Source organism: Tenrec ecaudatus, chromosome 2 (assembly GCF_050624435.1).
Source record: "Tenrec ecaudatus isolate mTenEca1 chromosome 2, mTenEca1.hap1, whole genome shotgun sequence".
Classification (NCBI taxonomy): Eukaryota; Metazoa; Chordata; class Mammalia; order Afrosoricida; family Tenrecidae; genus Tenrec; species Tenrec ecaudatus.
Window position 1 is genome coordinate 71,224,566 of NC_134531.1, and position 18,991 is coordinate 71,243,556.

Below are 18,991 nucleotides of genomic sequence, written 5' to 3' on the forward strand. Positions count from 1 at the left end.
TATAATTGTGCACTGCAGGAATCTATTTAATTGGGGAAAAGGAATCATTTCAACAATAAAAGTGCCCTTATATAGTTCATGTTCTTTTCAGCTGAAAGTATAACTGGCAATTTCACGTTACAGCAGTGCACGGATGCACAATGTTCCGGCCTCGTGAAAGAGATACTTTGACCAGAGCTAACCACTGCAGAAACAACCCCGAGCGTAGTTTAGAGCTTCACTGTGGCTACTCTATGTCACAAAGACGATGACGACTACAAAAATAATCATCAACTAAAGATGAGGGGAAACACTCATCAGGAAAGAATCTGGGCCAGTTTAGTTTTAGAAGTAAAAAGCCAAGTTTTAGGTTCCAATAGTTTTCTCTACCATTAAGATTTAGGAAGGTTATTTAAGGTGTGTTGAACATATTGCTCTACATACAAACAGTATGAATTCCCATACCTGTGGCCATCAATGCTAACTCCTACGGACCCTACAGGATAGAGCAGGCGTCCTCAAACTGCGGCCTGCAGGCCACATGCGACCCGCTGAGGACATTTATCCGGCCTGCTGGGTGTTTTGGCCCCATGTGGTTTTTCACTTCAAAATAAGATATGTGCAGTGTGCATAGGAATTTGTTCATAGGGTTTTTTTAAACTATAGTCCGGCCCTCCAACAGGTCTGAGGGACAGTGAACTGGCCCGTTTAAAAAGTTTGAGGACCCCTGGAATAGAGTATCGATTCCCCAGTGTTTCCTCGGCTGTGAATTGTTAAGGGACGAGCTGCCAGGCCTCTGCTGCTGCGAAGCCACTTCCCACTGCCCACCGTCCGTGAGCACTCGAGTGCTGAGCCACGGTGCCTTCAGGATTCCTCACTCTAAATAGGAACAATGCGTTTCCCACTAAAAACGTCGGGGTGAATGAGATCCAGAGCTACCTGGATTAAAACACACACACAAAAACCAAACTGATTTTCCCTGGGGCCACGCTGACTCACAGGACAGGGCAGAACTGCCCCTCTGCAATTCTGAGACCGTGACTCCTCCTGACGGCGAAAGTCTCGTCGTTCTTCCACAGAGCTGCCGGAGCTGAACAGCTCAGCACATGACCACGATGCCACCAGAGCTCCTGACAGCCTTCCACCCACTCGTACAGCGAATGGTTTTAACATGGCCATGCGAAAAATAATTTGACTTCTGGTAGTGTAAAAGAGGAACATACCTTTTGACTCAGAAATTAGGTTTAATTCTTAAAACAAAAAAAACTTGTGTATTTTTACAGGAGATGTGTGCAAAGATGTTTCCAGTATCACTATTTATAACAGGGAACAAACTCAAAGTCCACAACAAGAGAAAAGGCAAAATCTTATGCTAGAACCTAAAAGACTGAATCTAAATGAACTACACAGCTACACATACCAGTATAAATGCATCTTCAACATAATGTTGACAAAGGAATAAAATGCTAGGGTAAGTCAGAAAGAATTGCCAGAAGGTTCTAGTTCAGAAACGCATGGGTTTACTAAAAATATGTTTAAACAAGTGTCCCTGTGATGGGCCAAGGGCTGAAGACAAGTTCTCTCGGTCATACACTTGTCTGCGTCTCATGGTGATGCCTTCAAAGAGAAGGTCCCATCAAAACAGGGCCTCTGAGCTGATCTGCTGGACCGAGTCAACTCGGCACAGCTGAACTAAGGGTATGTCACCTGCTTGGGGTTCAGAGAGGTCATTTTGATCGGTTTCCTGGAAGGACACAGACAATCACGGGCGCTCATTCTGAAACCCGCGCTGACGAGGAAAGGGCAGGAAAGTTGCCAAGGAGGTTTTGGGTTTTTTCCTGGCAGGAACATGCCCCTCCTCATCCCGAGGGCCGCCAGAGAGAAGGAAATTTCGTTGGGAGACTTTCCGCTGTACACCCTACAGCTCTGATCTTGCCTATTCGGACTTCTTTTTGTTCCCCAAAGTCAAGGAACGTTTAAAAGGTAAAAAATCCCGAGTCCCTTGAGGATGCTCAAACCAACACTTTGATGATAGGAACGGCAGAGCACAGAGCAGGGTTGTTGGTGTTAAGTACCACTGACTGGTTCCAAAACAACAGAATAAACACTGCCCCTTCCTGGGTCATCCTCACAACCGTTCCCGTGCCCAAGCCCGAGCCCGAGCCCGCTGTAACAGCCGTGCTTTCAGTCCAGCTCGCTGAGGGTCTGCCTCTTTTGTGCTGCTGCTCAACTTCTGCTGCATGATGTCCTTTTCCAGGGACGGTCGCTCTTGGCAATATGAGAAGGGTTAGAAAGATGGAAATGCTGCCGCCTGCAGGAATGCACAGCCCTGGATGGTGAACACAGCAGACTTCAAAAGCCCGTGGGAAACGGGACGAGGAGATAATGAAGTTTGCCAATGCACTCTCTGAAGCTCCCTCGTACAGCAAAAAGCAACACCTTTACACTTTGGTTTACTACGCCAAGAGTGGCAAATTCAAGTGGCGCGGTGTTGCATTTGTCATCATAAAGGATATTCCAAGATCTACTTGAAGTACAATGTTTGTTATCTGTGATCAGAGAATATCTACCCAAATAAAAGGAAGTGCAATCATTACAAATACTATTCAAATTAAAGTACCAACCACAACAGTAATGACATTGAAGAATTTCACCAATGTCTTTAGTCTGATATTGATGGAATATACATCAAGATGCATTATTAATTATTGTTGATTGGAATGCAAAGCTTGGGAACAAAAAGGAACGGTAGTTGGAAAACATGGCCGTGGCGGTACGACAAAGCTGGAGATCACAGGATAGACTTGTGCAAGGCCAAGGACATCTTCAGATCAAATGGCTTTTCTCAACAAAACACGCGGTGTCTGTGCGTGTGGGCTTCTCCAGAGAGTACTCAGAAATCCACTTACCTGAATCTGTGGGCGAGATGGCAGAGAAACTCAGTATCGCAGCTAACAAATGAAGCCAGGGGCTGATTGTGGAACAGACCATCAATTGCTCATATGTTATTTCAGGTTGAAAATTATTAAAATAAGTCCAAGGAGAACCAAAATAAGACCTTGAGTCTATCCCACCTGAATTTTGAGGACATCTCAAGAACAGATTAAACTAATTAACACGAAGAACACAAGACCCGATGAGCTGTGGGATGACAGCAGGAGCATCACACAGGAAGAGAGCTAAAGGCCTTTAAAAGCACATGAAAGAAAAGGTCAAAGTGTACGTCAGAAGAGACTGTGAAGCTTACTCATAATCAAAGAGTCGCTAAAGCAAATAACATGGAAAAAATGGTGATGTCAAAGAGGCGAACAGAAAATTGTAAAGGGCAGTTGGAGGAGACACTGTCAAGTATTAAAATGAAATATGCAAAGTCCTAAAGTTAGGAAACCAAAATGATCATACTTAGCATAGCCTAGACTGAAAGAACTAAAGAAGAAATTCTAGCCTTGAGCTGAGATACTGAAAGAGTCTATGGGCAAAATATTGACCGATGCAGGAAGTATAGCAAAAGAGGATGGAAAGAACACACAGTCACTGTACCAAGAAGAATTCGTCGACATTTAACCATTGCGAGAGGTACCATATGATGAAGAACTAATGGTACTGGAGGAAGAAGTTCAGGCTGCAGTGAAAGCATCAGCCAAAAACAAGGCTCCAGGAATTGAGGGAATATCAATTAAAAGTTTCAGAAAGGTGACAAGCACTGTATTTGGCCAACTGACCAGAAGAGATACTCATTTGTACCATTCCAAAGAAAAGTGACCCACCAGAAGGCTCAAGTCATAGAGCAGCATCATTTCTATCACTTGCAAGTAAAATTTTGCTGAGAATCATCCAACAATGACTGTAGCAGTACACTGATAGAGAGCTATAAGATATTCAGGCTGGATTCACAAAAGCACACCAAACAAGGGATGTCACTGCCAATGTCAGATGACCTTGGCTGAAAGCAAAGACTATCAAGAAAGATGCTTACTTGTGTTTTACTGACTATGCCAAGGCACAGTCAATAAACTATGGGTAACCCTGAGAAGAAAGAGAATTCCCAAACCCTTTGTTGTGCTGATACAGAAACTCTATATGGATCAGGAGGCAGTTATGGGAACAGAACAAGGGAACAGTGCATGGTTTACATCAGGAAAGGTAAGAAAGGTGTGCGTCAGGGTTGCATCCTCCAACCACAAGCACTGAAATCTGGACACAGAGCAAATAATCAGAGAAGCCACATGTTGATCAGAATTTCAAAACGACCAGAAGCTCCACAAAAGAAAGATGAGGATTTCTGCTTCTGTGGGGAGTTAGTTTCGTAAACCCACGGGGGTTGTGGAGTTGGAGTCGATTCGATAGCAGTGAGTTTTAATGAGTATAACCAGTATCATTCCATTTACGTAAAGTTCAAACACATGTAAAATAATTCTTTAGGGATATAAACACTTCCGGTAAACCATAAAAAAAGGAAATGAAGGATGGAAAATAAAATCGAGAAGGCAGTTAGGAGGAGGAAGAGATGAGACTGAAAAGAAAGACCATAAAAAGGCATACAAAATCTGAAGGTCATTGCTAATACTCTTTAACCTCAGTAGCATATACGTGTTTATTCTATTATTCACTATATTTACATATTTCATATATAAGGGGGCTTCCAAAAAGTTTATGCAAAGATAGAATTGAAAGATGCTTATCTTTTTTCCTTTTTGAAGTCCCTTTTATATAATCTTATATACAATTTCATGCTACTTTTTAAGATTCCAAATTATTATAAAGGGGCCACAGCTCAGCTGCTAATCCCTATGCTGGTGGTTCAAGCCCAGCGAGTCATTCTGTGCAAGGAAGACCTGAGATCTGCTCCTCTATAGAGTCGTTTCAACAGCCCAGGGATGGTCCCACTCTGTCACAGGCGCTGTTAGGCATTGAAAGTGACTTTGAGAGCACTTAACAAAAAGCTGTAAGCGGCCACTGCCCTGACCCAGTTCATTGGGTCGTGGAATCCACCCAGGAGTTCTTTCCCTGCCTTAATAAAGCCTTTCTCAACTTCAAAAAAAAACAAAAACAAAAAAGCTTTAAGCAATTTCAAACTCAAAGTACTTATTTTACTTGTTCAATCAAGGCATTCCTTGCTTCTGTGGTCTCCTTTAGCAACTCCGGGTCGCTCACTTCCAAGAGAGGCTTTCTCTCAAACTCTTTTCCATCATCTGAATTGGGATTCCAGAGCAGTTTTTCCTTATTTACTACATCCACCATTCCTTTGAACGTTTTGGCTTCACCAATTGGTAACTATAAGTCAAAATAAGATTAGCATCATCAACGGATCACTCAATTAGAACTGCGTAGTTGATAAATCTACTTTGCACTCAAAGACCTCTATGAACTGTATTCTAAGACTCTAGAGCTATTTTTGTGTCCCAAGTTCTTCCACAAAAAAGAATTGAGATTCAGAAATTTATGTCACGGTAAAATAAATGGATAAGCAAGAGATACTGTATCAATCAACCAATTTACCTGTAAAAGCAATGGGTTTGCCTTCAACTTCTCTCTGATACTTTCAACCGCATAGCTGAAGCTGCAGAAAGCAAAATCACCACATGTAAAAGCGCCATCATCCGGGTTGTATAGCATTCTCTAAAGCTGTATCTCTTTTTAGCCTCCCTACCATCCAGTATTTAACATTCTCGCAAAGGACAGTATCTGGAATAATGATGGAGTGTAGACGACAATTCTGCCACACAGGGTGTCAGGGTATTATTATAGCACATTTCACAAAACTACAGTCAGAGGCCATGGTTAAATGAATTGAGCAAGGTTGCATATCTGATTTATTAGACAGGTAGTAAATTATAGCTAGGATTCAATGGCCACATCTGTCATTTTAAGTCTAGGGTTCATTCTTCTACAACCAGATTGACTACCATAGAAGGCTTTCAGCTTCCAAGAGCCAACCTGACCACTTTTTCTGTACTTTGATCTTAAAAATCCATTGCCACCTTGATAAACAAGCGGCCATGTAGCTCAGAAACAACAAAGCCCACATGGAAGCACACCAGCCTGTGTGATCATGAAGTGTCCATGGGATCAGGTATCAGGCATCTAAGACCGAGAACAAAATCATACCCAATCTGAATGAGGGGGTGGCAAGGAATGGAGACCCAATGCCCATCTACAGATAATTGGACATCCCCTCACAGAGGGGTCACAGGGAAGAGATGAGTCAGAGTGCAGTACAGCACTGATGAAACACACAACTTCCCTCTAGTTCTTTGGTGCTTCCTTCCCCCCACTATCATGACCTCAATTCTGCCTTACAATGCAGGGTAGATAAACCCCTCGGGCCAACAATGAGAGTAGACACACCAGGAGGATAAGGGGAGGGTGAGGGGAGGAAGGGGGAATCAATCACAAGGGTCAACTATAACTCCCTCCCAGGGGCCAAATAACAGAAAAGTGGGTGAGGGGCAACGGAGGACGATGGAAGATATGAAAATAATAATCTAAAACTTATCAAGGATTTGTGAGGGAAGGGGAAGAAACGGGGAGCTAATATCAGGGGCTCAAGTGGGAAGAGAACACTTTGAAAATGATGATGGCAGCATATGTGCAAATGTGCTTGACACACTGGATGAATGTATGGATTGTGATGAGATGTAAGAGCCCCCAATAAAAAGAAAAAAAAGACGTAAATACTGACACTATGTATGTATATATTGTGATTAGAGCTGTGAGTCCCCAATAAAAAATCCATTTCCACCAAATCAACTGTGATTCAGTGACCCCACGTGGGTGAGAGCATAACTGCACTCAGGAAGGCTTCCCGGCCGCCGTCTGGGACGCAGACGTTCTCCTGCAGTGCCTCGGAGAGCCAAGCTCAGCCTCCAGAGCCTCAGTGAACAGCTCAGGGCATAACCACTGGACCCCCGGCCTCCACTTCCTCTGAGGCGCTCTCTGAGCCACACGCCACGCTGTGCACTTCTGGGCTGAGGTGGGGCTGACTAGCGTTCTAGCCTCTAGGGGTCGGCAAGCTCCTGTGCCAGAAGAGTCACTCCTATGCCTCACAATTTAAAAATTGTTTGAGAGCTGTACCGTTTTAAAAAACAAATGAAATTATCATTATCTGAAATTATCTTTTAAGTGAAACTATGGTTTTATTTGTGATTTTACGTCAGAGCCATGAGTCCGTACCAAAAGAGCCACATGGGGCTCTCGAGCCACAGTGTGCCGACCCTGGCCCAGTCTATGAGAAACTCAACTGTATTCTCACTTGATTAACTTTAAATACCTTGCTCCAGTTTTGTCCATCTTGTTTAAAAAACAGATTCGAGGAATATTGTGTTTATCAGCTTGCCTCCACACTGTGAGAGTTTGTGCCTAAATGGGGAAAAACATGTATATTGGACAAAAATAACTATGACATGGGACATGAAACAAACAGACCTGACCATCTATTGTAATATGGGACCGGGCCTGTGTTGGTGCCACTGTCCTAGACTTGCAGCTTCACTCTTTCGCTGTGAGCTGAACCGGGTGGGGATGAGGTGAAGCGTGGGCCTCAAACGGTTCCAGAGTAACAGACTGAGCGAACAAGGTGGCCACATCCAAAGAAGTGATACTGGGAGGTCCTGAGAGGCATGGAAGGGGACTTCAGAATTAGAAGACCCCGTTTTCGTTTGATTTCACCTTTCTTAGTACAGGTCACAAAATTCAGAACACAGTTATCGATTTCCTAATCTGTCAAAGATGGACTGACCTTTGCCTTAATTCAGGCTTGTAAATAAGAACATATGAACGTGAAACAAAACACCACCAACAAACTCACTGCCATTCAGTCGATTCCAACTCATAGTGATCCCACGGGTCAGACTACAGCGGCCCCTTTGGGTTTCCAAGGCTGCAAACCTTTCTTTCTCGGAGGAGCTGAGGGGCTCGGGGCGTTCACTCGGTGCTTGGCAGCTCACTGAGCAGCGCACTAGGCCACCAGAGCCGCTAGGACATGTTAAATGACACGACCAAAGGGCACAGGATAAAAGGCACACATTTCCATGATGAGCAACTGTTCATATAAAATACAGGAAATTTAAGTGGTAAAGAAGCAGACAATACCTGTAATTGTAAGTTTCAACTTTCATACACTTTTCTTCTACTTGATTTCCTTTTAATTTCATTTTTGCACACATTATGTATGTAATAGTTCGAGTTTTACAATATCTGTGCATAGTAGAATCCAATAACCCGGAAGCAAGGCATAAAAAGCTTAAAGTTCTGACATTAGTTAGAAGCGAAGTCAGTTTACGTTTGGCTTTGCTTTGTGAAGGATGGTTGTAAAATGTATATGCAACAAAATACAGCTCACGAATTTTGATAAAAGCATCCACTTGTGTAACTACTACTCCAGTCAACATACAGAACATCCTACTGCTCCAGAAACTGTGTGCCCAGTGTCTCATAAGCAACCTACTTTGATTTCTAGCATCATGAAACCACTCTGCTTCCTCAACCTTCACCTAGATGGCATGGCTTCTTTGACTTGAAATAATGCTTTTTACCTTCACCCACATGGTTAGGTATGTAGGTTTTTTTTTGTAGGTGTCTTTCTTTGCACACAGGTACCAATATTTCCAAGCACCTGTGTTGAAAAACGCACTACTTCTGTTGTTTCTAGATTGGGGTCATTATGCATTTAGTGGCTATAAACATTCTGAACAAGTCTTCTGAGAATAAATGCTTTATTTTCTTGAGTGAAGATATGGAAGTAGAATTGCCGGTGTATAGGTTATATGCACGTGTAACTTTACAAGAATGCCACAGTGGCTGTACTGTTTTCTATGTGTACTGCCCGGCAGTACTGTTGGTTATGTGTTAGACTGCTAACCGTGTCTGCTCCGTCGTAATTTAGTCTCGGAAACCTTAAACAGAGGTGCAATGAGTTGCAATCGATTCAATGGCAGTGGGTTGGTGGTTTTTCCCTCCACAATGTGTAAGTATGTGTCACAAAATGCCCATTACAAATCCCACAGTCCTCAGCACTGTGTAGCTATCACTAATGGGGCTTAGGAAAAAGCACGAAAAATACTGCTACTCCAGCTGCTGTAACTTCCGTGAGTCATAATATGCAGAAATGTGCAGACCGACTCCGGAGGTTTATAGCTTCAGCCAGAAGTCACTAAATTACAGCAGGCACGATCGCTGCTCGATAGGAGCACACAACTCCAGGCCATTTCATGGTGTGCAACATATTTTCTGCAGAAAAACACACTTTACTTTCTTTTCACTATAAAAAACCAGAGATCATGTGTTGATCACATCTCAATATAAAATTCCAAATTAGTAGCCATAACATGCTTAATAGAAACTTGACAAATAAAGGGTGGTAGCTATCCATGTCTATTATTCTGTTTCTTAAAAATAAGCACATCCTGACATCTTTACTTGGCAATTTTTTGTTTGTCATTTACCTCTACACCAGCAGAGGCATCAAATACAGCCACTGCCCCATCCAACACTCTGAGGCAGCGCTCAACCTCCAAGGTAAAGTCCACGTGACCTAGAAAAAGATGATGTACATGGCACGTAAGGTCTTTCATATCAAACACACACATACACACACACACACACACACACACACACACACAGGACCCCGGAATCATGCAGCCGCTGCAATGCCCAAAGAGCACCATACCTGGTGTATCAATCAGATTGACTCTATAGCCCTTCCAGTCACATGTAACTGCGGCCGACTGAATGGTAATGCCTCTTTCTCGCTCTTGAGCCATGAAATCTGTCACTGTGTCTCCATCATCAACATCTAGTCATGAAAAAGACGACATATTTAGTCTCAACAGCAAGTATTCCGTGTGCACCTGACACAGGGCTAATTTCATTCAGAAGAGTCCTTCCTAAGACATTAGGCCTGATATTTAGAGCCCTCAGGCTTCCTCCGAGTAAACCCTGATCTAGGACGGCTCTTCCAGTAGGATTCCTAATTGTGCCATCTTTACCAGCTGAGAGTGACAACTGTTTAACCTTTCAACTTCACAGGACCACGCAGAACGTCTCTTTCCTTTCCCTCCCCCGTTGCCCTGGCCTTCTCCAGCAGACGGCCCTGGTCCTGGCCTCTTGGCGCAGCAGGGACAGCAATGCGTTCAGGGAGCACACAGGCTTTCAGGGGCAGGCAGACCTCGACTGAAATCCCAACGCCACTGCTTACTACTCTATGTTCTTGAGCAGGTTACTTAACCTACTTTGTAAAATTAAGGCTAGTTAAGTCAGCCTTTCCGAGTTGTAATAAAGATAAAATGAGGTAATATATAAAAGGGGGACTTCAAAATGTGAGAAAATAGAATTTTTCCAGACTTTTGAACCCCCCTCATATAAATTACCTCTAGTTCCGTAGATAGTAAATAAATGGTATCTAGGTTAAGAACAGAGTAGGGGGAAAATTATTCTAAAGTTAAAGTTATCCCTTACAAATCCTTATCTTTACTAAATTTTCCAAAGAAAAGTAATTTATTTGTGATGATTTTGAGGAGCTGAAGGATGGCTTCTCATCAGATCCGTGAGATAGACAGGAAGCCAACCGGTGCTCCCGCGGTGCTGTCAGCTACTATCTCCATCTAGGGAGCAGCAACTCTAGGAGAAATCCAAGCACTTAGATGTTGGGGAACTTATCACCATCAAGATTTTCATCCTGGGTGTTCGCGTCCTCTATAAAGGTGATATTATAGTCAATTCCAGGTATCTAGAGCAATGGTTCTCAACTGGGGTACATAGAAAAACCAAAGTTGAGCTTTTGAAAATTACAGGGACCCATTTCCAAATTACTGGGGATCTGATGACCTCCCTGCAAATTTCAAAGTACACTGGTTTTACCAGAAATAAAGAGGGAGACTTCATAATAATAGTAGAAGATATAACAATCATATCTGTGTAAGTATCCACTAACAGAGTTTAAAAAACATGATACAAAAATACAGACATCTAGTCCAACTTCAGTTCCAGAATGAAGCTAGAGTTTCCTTGTTTAAAAACAAAAGCCTGGGCAAGAATCAGACATCCTGGCACATTATCACTAAAAATACATTCAAAACTAAAGATCCTGCCACTGTAGGTTAAAAACGAATAAAATGTTATCTTTTTTATTTTACAAGAAATTGACTTGAGGCTAACTTTCTAGTTCTATTCTCCTAGAAAGCTAAGAACAGAGAGATGCCAACTAATTTCTGACCGGTTAATCACATCTGAAATGGGACAAAGAATACATGAATTATAAAATGGCAGATGAAAACGGAAAGCGTGGGCTTCCTTGAGCTGGGTGTGGCATGTCTTTCGGAGGAACCTAGAAGGAAGGCCTTTGGAGCTCGAACAAGAGATATTTGCTCCTCTGGGGCGTAAGTGTGCTGAGCCAGGGTAGCTTCTGCACCCACCTCATGTGAATCTGGATGCCTTGCACTTCAAGTATCACTTTGGGGGGAGAAGAAGGCAAAGAAGATAGTTCCCAGGTATAAGAACACTTTAGAAAAGAAGCCCCTAAGGCTAACCTGGTGGAGCTGTGGGACATTGGACTATGAGCTACAAAGCAGGTCAAACTCACCAGCCACTCCAAGAGAGCGGGATGAGGCTGCCTGCTCCCATAATGGTGTGCGGTCTCAGAGACCCTATTTAAGGGTCATTACACGTTGGAAACAACTCAATGGCAGTGAGTTTTTGGCATAGCAGTCTCCTCATAAGTCACGTATCCTTTAACACCACCAAATTAGACATATGAACATATATCATATATTCTCCTGGTACCAAATGTGGCCTATGATAATCTGCCTAAGGTGAATCTACTGGGGGTGCTGCAGCAGCCTATCTTCTTTGCCTTCTTCTCCCCCCAAAGTGATACTTAAGGTGCAAGGCATCCAGGGCTTAGACATCAATACCACCACATCATACTCAAGGTCTGTCGTCTAATGACTACATCAAGGTATTTCCCAAGGCAGCTCTTATTAACGGGACCCAGGGAGAGGAGGAAGCCACGCTAACCTCCCAGGGACCGTGTGTAGCCAGAATAGTACAGAATTCTTTCAGTCGTCGTCGTTTTCCCTGCATCAATATGAGCCATAATCCCAATGTTACGGATTCTGTTTAAAGGGAAGAAAAGCATGTATTATGAGGTGGACATTACTAAAATCACAAAACCAGTGCCGTGCACATTTCAAAATGTATCCCGTCTCTGTAACTTATACGATGGTGATAAAGCTTGGAAAACAGAGCATTTCAGGGCCTACCCTACTGCATTACTCTGCCAAAGCAGCTAAATAACAAAAGAACTGCGATCTCGGGATTATCTGACATTGATTCCCACGGAACCTCATAGTGTTGCTACGTTTAAAACTGTTAGCGATGAGTTAAGAGAAAAAGAGCTTTGAGACACATGCCAACATCTATCCAAAACCAGCTAGCACGGAGGGGCACAGAAATGACAGTATCCTCTCCTAATTAGCTACATGCACTAAACCTTGTAACTTTCCAAACAGTCAATGGAAAAAGATAGCAATGATAGTACTCACTTAGCTGCAGGAGGGTTGATGATGGAGCGGAGAGATTTGATATCATTCCCTACTACACCTAATGAAGAGAGGTTAAAATCAAATGGTTAAACTTAAGAAATACTCCTCTAACTTAAAAATAAAAGAAAGTAAAGTTATTTTAAGTAAATACTATCATTCCCAACTGAGGGAAAAAATGTAAGCTAAACAAAATACATAATAAATATTTAACTACAACTTCTTGTCCATTATTCTACAAAGAAATGGGTGTAAATGATAACAGAAGCAAGCTACACCTTAAGCATCAATTTCTAGATCATAGCTTTAGAAAAATATAGATTTATCCCAATCTCCTACAAATTCTGTACCTCTATTTACAGAACTATAGAATTAAAATTGCTCATCAATGGCAGATGATGAATCAGAGAAAAAAAATAAACAATGCGAAGAAAATAAACCTGCATCTCTCCAAGGCTTGGGGAGCCGGATTGCCTGCCCCTCAGCCGGTCATTTCTCTACTATGTGGAACGTGTTTCCCTCAGCAATCCCAGGGCTCACACGCCGCCATCATGTGATGCTTCTCAAAGACCAGGCAGTAGTTCTGCAGTATGCAAAGTCCAGAATGACTTATTCTAGTACTGCAGCACATTCTATCTTTAAAAATTATAGTAAAGCAATTTAAAATGTTAAGCAGTAACAGTTTTAAGTTCAATTTATATCCTCCTGCTATTTTGATGAATTCTCCCAGACTTCTATAACAAAACAGGAGTTTTATGCTTTAAAAATCCCATGGCAATTTGGGAAGTGAAAGAGAATCTGAACAGTTAAGATTCATAGTGGGAAAAACCAGAAGCCTAGGTACACACTGAATTCACTTGCACATTAATAGTCACTCAGTGTGTCTACACAACTGTTCTTACACTGCACAGTAGAGCGAGTACTTCTACTCCTAGGTAGACACGGACCCCACCGACTGGCGAGCACGCGCTCCCACACATACTTGCATAGCAAGGCTTCCTGCCGCACCGACTACTCAATGCACCCCAGGGTCCTTCGATAAACACAACGTGGGAAACATACACCGTGAAACATTATGCAGCCCTTGAGAAAAATAAAGTTCAGGTAGACACTGCAACATGATTAAACCTGGGAAGCATTATGCTGAGTGAACTGAGTCAGACTCAAGGGACAAATACTGCCCTGCCTGCAGAGCCCACATAGATGAAGTATCTACAGTAGGGAAATGCACAGAGACAAGAGGTGATTAGTGGTCACCAGAGATTAAGGGAGGACTTTTGTTTAAAGGTTATTTAATTTCTATCTGAGATAATAAAAAAATTCCCTTTGAAACAGTGGTGACAATTACACATTATGAATGCAATTAATGTCACGGAGCTGTATACACTTGAAAATGTTTCAAATGGCAGCAGTTTTGATACTTTATCTCACAATAAAGTTTACCAGCACAACAGAAATAAACTAGCTTCACAGAGTCTGCCATAGGCTTGCTTACTTCAAATACCAATCCTCAAAACCAAAGCCACTGCCATCAAGTCAATCCCGACTCATCTCCACCCTCGACAGGGTTCTGGAGGCTGTGAATCTTCACAGGAGCAGGTGGCTTGACACTCTCCCTCGGAGCAGCTGGTGGGTTCGAACTGCCGGCCTTGTGGTTAACAGTCTAACGTTTACCCGGCAGCGCCACCAAGGCCCCTCTCTGCACACAGGCCATTGAAAATCAAGAGTATGAAGCTTCTAGCTCTTCCAGCATTTCATAGTCAAATACCTCACCTCCACCCGCCAGATGAATAGATATAATTTTAGGAACCTTCAACAAGGCTCCTGACAGAAAGTCTTTTGTGCAAATACCTGAAGTGGACCAGAAAGTCATTTGCAGCAGGAGCCCCCTGCAAGCAGACACGAGTTAAGCTTCTGGGCCAGCTACGGGGCCGCCAAGCCCCGCTTCACTCAGCTCAGCAGCAGGTGACTCTGCTGACCTTGCTCAGGACTGGCTCAGCCTGAGCAGCCTCAAGGCGACACTCAAGCAGTGGAAAGGGGCTTTACGAGACAGAAACAAGAAAGGGAACAGGCGGTGTGCTGAAACGAGAAGAATCTAGCTGTGTACCTGTACCTGGTAGGGAACTGTAACTTCTTCGAAGGGCTGTCTGGGACTTTAATCCCTTGGTTCTTTGGCAGCAGCATATATTCTAGTGAGAAAAAGAAGTCAATTTTTGGTTTATTACTGTTTTAACAACGTAATTGTTTTCTCAGAGAACAAAAAATACTTTGCAACTTCTTAAAAGTATTAATATAAAATCTCCTAATTTAGTAACTCCAAATGTTAAAAACTGACAACCCCAAATTACAAGACAGGGAAGAAAGAGAATAAACGTAATAATAGCTTAATAGTTTGAATCAATCCTAAAGTAATGCTTCTCCACTGACAGCAGCATTGGCATGAGGAGTAAACTTGATTGAAAATGTAAGTGTCAGGCCTCAGCTGCCTCCTGGATCAGAAACCATAGTGATGGGGCCTGGCAATTGATGCTTCAACAACCTCCCAGGTGTGTGTGCAGGCTACCGAGTAAGAACCAAGGTACTAACTTAGGTCAGGGAATCAGGAAGGGAAAGGAAGGTGTACCACCTGGACATTCCTCAGGTCTCTTTAAGGGTTGCAAAAAACTGGTGAGGGTCCTGAGCTCTGAAATTACAAGGTGCTTTCAGAAATGTGGAACACTGGCTACAAATTAAAATCAGCTGACGATTTTGTAAAACTTCGTGTATGGCATTAAAAAGTTCCCAAATATGGTCCAAACATACTTTAGTTTGACTTAGCTACAAATATAAATGAAGGGCAAACCCAACCTACCCCCCTTCCCCCAAAAGCAGATGGTTTTATTTGAGAATTGCACTCTCTAAAGTGACGGTTTACAAAGTAGCTTACAATGTTTTGAAGGGGACGCTGGAGGCAGACCAGAGTTTAGAGACTAAGAAAACATCCCCAAGGGCCAGGCTGCTCAGTGAGTATTCCAGAGTTACCCAAAAGAAAATGAGGAGTAGTTGACATTAGAAAACAACAACAACGACAAAAACTTTATTTTACAGGAACCTCAAACTATGGGCATTTAGATTATACAGAGGGGGGTCTAAAATTATGTGGGGGGGAAACCCCACTATCTTTTAATTCGATTTTCCCACAGACTTTTGAAGACTCCTCATGCAAGTACAAAGCATGTTCTTCGTAACCCGCTCAGAGTTGCATGAAGTGCTTCTGTTCTTAGAGGGCCCTTGTCAGTGGTGCAGCTGGCCCCACTGGGTAAGCACGGGACTACTACTCACAGGTCCACAAAGGGGAAATAGGCAGCCCACTTCAAGAACAGACTTGATGCATAGAACACTAAGGACCAAAGACCAGAGGAGCTGCGGAATGACACCAAGGCTCTCACACATGAAGAAAGCAAAGTTATTAAAAAAAAAAAGTATTCGACCAAAATGGACATCAGAGGAGACTCTTAAATGTGATCTTGAACAAAGAATAGCTAAAGAAAGGCTGAAGAGCTGAACAGATTTCAAACAGCAGCTCGTGAAGACAAAATGTTTAATAATATGTGCAAAGGCCCGACATAAAGGAGAAAACACTCAGCACTTCTCAAGCTGAAAGAACTGGGAAAACAACAAATTCAAGCCTCAGGTTGCCAGAATGAAGGAAGCTATAGGCAAACAATGAAAGGCACAAGCACCAATACATGCTGAAAGGAACACAGAGTCACGGAACCAAAAGACCTAGTTTACATTCAATTATTCCAGGAGGTGGCATACGATCAAGAACCAATGGTACCAAAGGAAGAAATCTAAGCTACGCTGAAGCCCAGGGTGAAAAACAAAACTGCAGGAATTGTTGGAATGCCACTTGAGATGTTTCAACAAATGGCTGCAACACTGGAAAAACTCACTTATCTCTACCTAGAAATTTGTCAGAGAGCTAACCAGCCAACTGATGAGAAGAGATCCATCTGTGTTGTGCCCATTCCAAAGAAAGGTGGCCTAATAGAATGCAAAAAGTATCTAATAATAGCACATGCATGTAAAATTTTGCTGAAGATAAGTGAAAAACATACTTTGACATGGGACTACCAGAAATTTAAGCTGGACTCAGAAGAGGATGTGAAATCAGGAATATCTTCCCGAATGTCATGTAGATCCTGGTTAAGAACAAAGAATGCCAGAAAGATGTGTACTTGTCTTGTCTCTTGAAGACTATGCATAAGCATCTAACTGTCTGGATAATGACAAATGAAGATAAAATTGTGAACAATGGGAACTCTGGAACACTTCATTGTACTTATGTGGACCCAGACTAAGATGCAGTCATCATGGTTTAAAATCAGGAAAGGTGTACATCAGGTTGTATCCTTTCATCGTACTTTCTCAGTGCGAGTAATTCAAGAAGCTGGCATGAAGAACACAGCATCAAGACTGGAGCAAGATTCATGCAGAGGACACAACTTTGCCTACAGACAAAAAGGATTCGAAGCACTTACTGATGAAGATCAAACACTACAGCCTTCAGTATCAATCAAACCTCAAGATATAACAAAAATCTCAAGAGTGCACCGATAGACAGTATCGTGATAAATGGCAAAAAGGCTGAAATTTCCTTTTACGTGGACACACAATCAATGCCCATGGAAGTGGTATTCAGGAAATCAAACCATGCCTTGCACGGGGCAAATCTGCACAAAAGATCTCTTTTGGGTTAAAAAGCAGAGATGTCCCTTTGAAGACAAAGTGAAGACTGATGTACACCTGTACCAAGCCACAGTATTTCTAATCACTTCATATGCATGTGAGAGCTAGACAGTGACTAGGAAGATACGATTTGAATATGATGTTGACAAAGACTACTGAATACACCAGACGGCCAGAAGAAGGAGTAGTTCTATACTGTAAAAAGTACAAGTAGAAAGTCCTAAGAAGCATGAATATGGAGACCTCACTCCAAGTGCTTTGGACATGTTATCAGGAGGGATTAGTCCCTGGAGCAGGACATCATTCTTGGCAATGTAGGAATGTCAGCAAACAAAGAGGAAGACCCTTAATGAGACAGATTTACTACAGGGGCTGCAACAATGCGATTAAATAGCAAGAATTAATTGTGAGGGTAGGGCGGGCCAGACGGTGTTTCGTTCCATGGTATGTAGAGTTCTTATGAGTCGGTACCAACTCGTTGGCGCCTAGTAAAAGTTTAAAATCCAAAGCTAACGTGATATAATAGTAGGCTGTTTGGGGAAAGTCAGGTCACTGAGGTTGTTGAAGTACATTTATTTTTAAAATCCTTACTTTCATGTGCAAACTGGATATTTTTTGATGGTTTGCTGCAAATATCCTCCAGTTGAACAACATCTTGACTATGAAAACTGCTGATCTGTGAAGAAACGAATACGTAAAATTAGAAAACTGGATTTATAAAACATCTGTAATAAAGGCCTATGCAGCACATATGATAAAATACATTACGTTTAAAAAGTAGAAACAGGACAAATATCGTTTGACCTCACTTATATTAAAAAGATATGAAAATGCAAAATGCATAGACATGAAAGCTTATTCCTGGATACCAGAATGGGAGGGAGGGAAAAGGAAGAGAAAAAAATGATAAACAACAGTCAAATCAACCACACATGATGCACCCTGTATTTTGTACAAATCAAAGTGGGACCATTGCCGTGGGACCAAAGTGGTTTCTTTCCCTTCCTATTTCTGACTCAGAAAGGGGACGTCACTGATGGCTCTGAGAATTAAAAATTTAAAAAATAACACCTCAATGAGTTCCAAATTTAAACCACACTATTAAAAATTCCCACAAAGTGAAAGATGAATACCTGTCAGCAACAGTAAGACTGCATCTCCCAAAGAAACCTTCCCAACAGTCTACAGTGCGGTATTCCAAACTAATCTAGTCAGCACATGTTAGGAAAGCGGTGGCTCCTGGTGACCTGGTTGTGAGGGAAAGAGGCATGAGGCAGCTTTCTCAGGTGCATGCTACTGTGGTTTCTTGATCCGAGTGCTCACATGGGTGGGGTCGGCTTCGGAAGACCCACAGAAATGGACATCTACAGCCTATGCATTTTTGCATGTATGTTATACGTCAATAAAAATTTTTTTTAGAACTTTCTATAAACTGTTGCTTAAAGAGAGGTGTCACTGGGCACTTCTCCTGCGAAAGCTTCAGCTTTAGAATCCGAGGACTCAGAGGAGTCCCAAGTCTTCAGTGATCGTGAGTAAATCCTTAAAATCCCTGAGCCGAAGTCCTTCTAGCCTCATGTCATCACATCACAGATGGCGTGAGAATTAAATGCAGTTATTTATTCCCTCAACAAAAACCTCTTGAATGTCTTTGGTTCACAGCTGTGAACAAAAGCCAATACTACCCTCATCCCGGGCAGAGGGTACAGACAGCAGACAAAATGATAGGTAAAGCACATCCATGTCCT

General features: G+C 42.4%; 1 protein-coding gene across 4 annotated transcripts in view; it reads right to left on the reverse strand.

Annotated features, from left to right (window-relative positions):
- GFM2 (GTP dependent ribosome recycling factor mitochondrial 2) overlaps nucleotides 1-18,991 on the reverse strand; it is a 43,335-nt gene that overhangs the window by 22,409 nt on the left and 1,935 nt on the right. The window contains exons 2-10 of one of the 4 annotated variants that reach the window (XM_075541171.1): nucleotides 17,838-17,922; nucleotides 14,623-14,704; nucleotides 12,519-12,576; nucleotides 11,992-12,089; nucleotides 9,647-9,772; nucleotides 9,423-9,511; nucleotides 7,250-7,338; nucleotides 5,479-5,539; nucleotides 5,074-5,253 (exon numbers count right to left, since the gene is read on the reverse strand). In XM_075541171.1, coding sequence (XP_075397286.1) covers nucleotides 5,074-5,253; nucleotides 5,479-5,539; nucleotides 7,250-7,338; nucleotides 9,423-9,511; nucleotides 9,647-9,772; nucleotides 11,992-12,089; nucleotides 12,519-12,576; nucleotides 14,623-14,704; nucleotides 17,838-17,900 — 846 coding nt within the window. In that variant the 5' untranslated portion in view covers nucleotides 17,901-17,922. Of the gene's footprint in view, nucleotides 1-5,073; nucleotides 5,254-5,478; nucleotides 5,540-7,249; nucleotides 7,339-9,422; nucleotides 9,512-9,646; nucleotides 9,773-11,991; nucleotides 12,090-12,518; nucleotides 12,577-14,622; nucleotides 14,705-17,837; nucleotides 17,923-18,991 lie in introns of those variants that run through there. The other 3 variants (XM_075541172.1, XM_075541173.1, XM_075541174.1) reach the window with 3 other exon arrangements.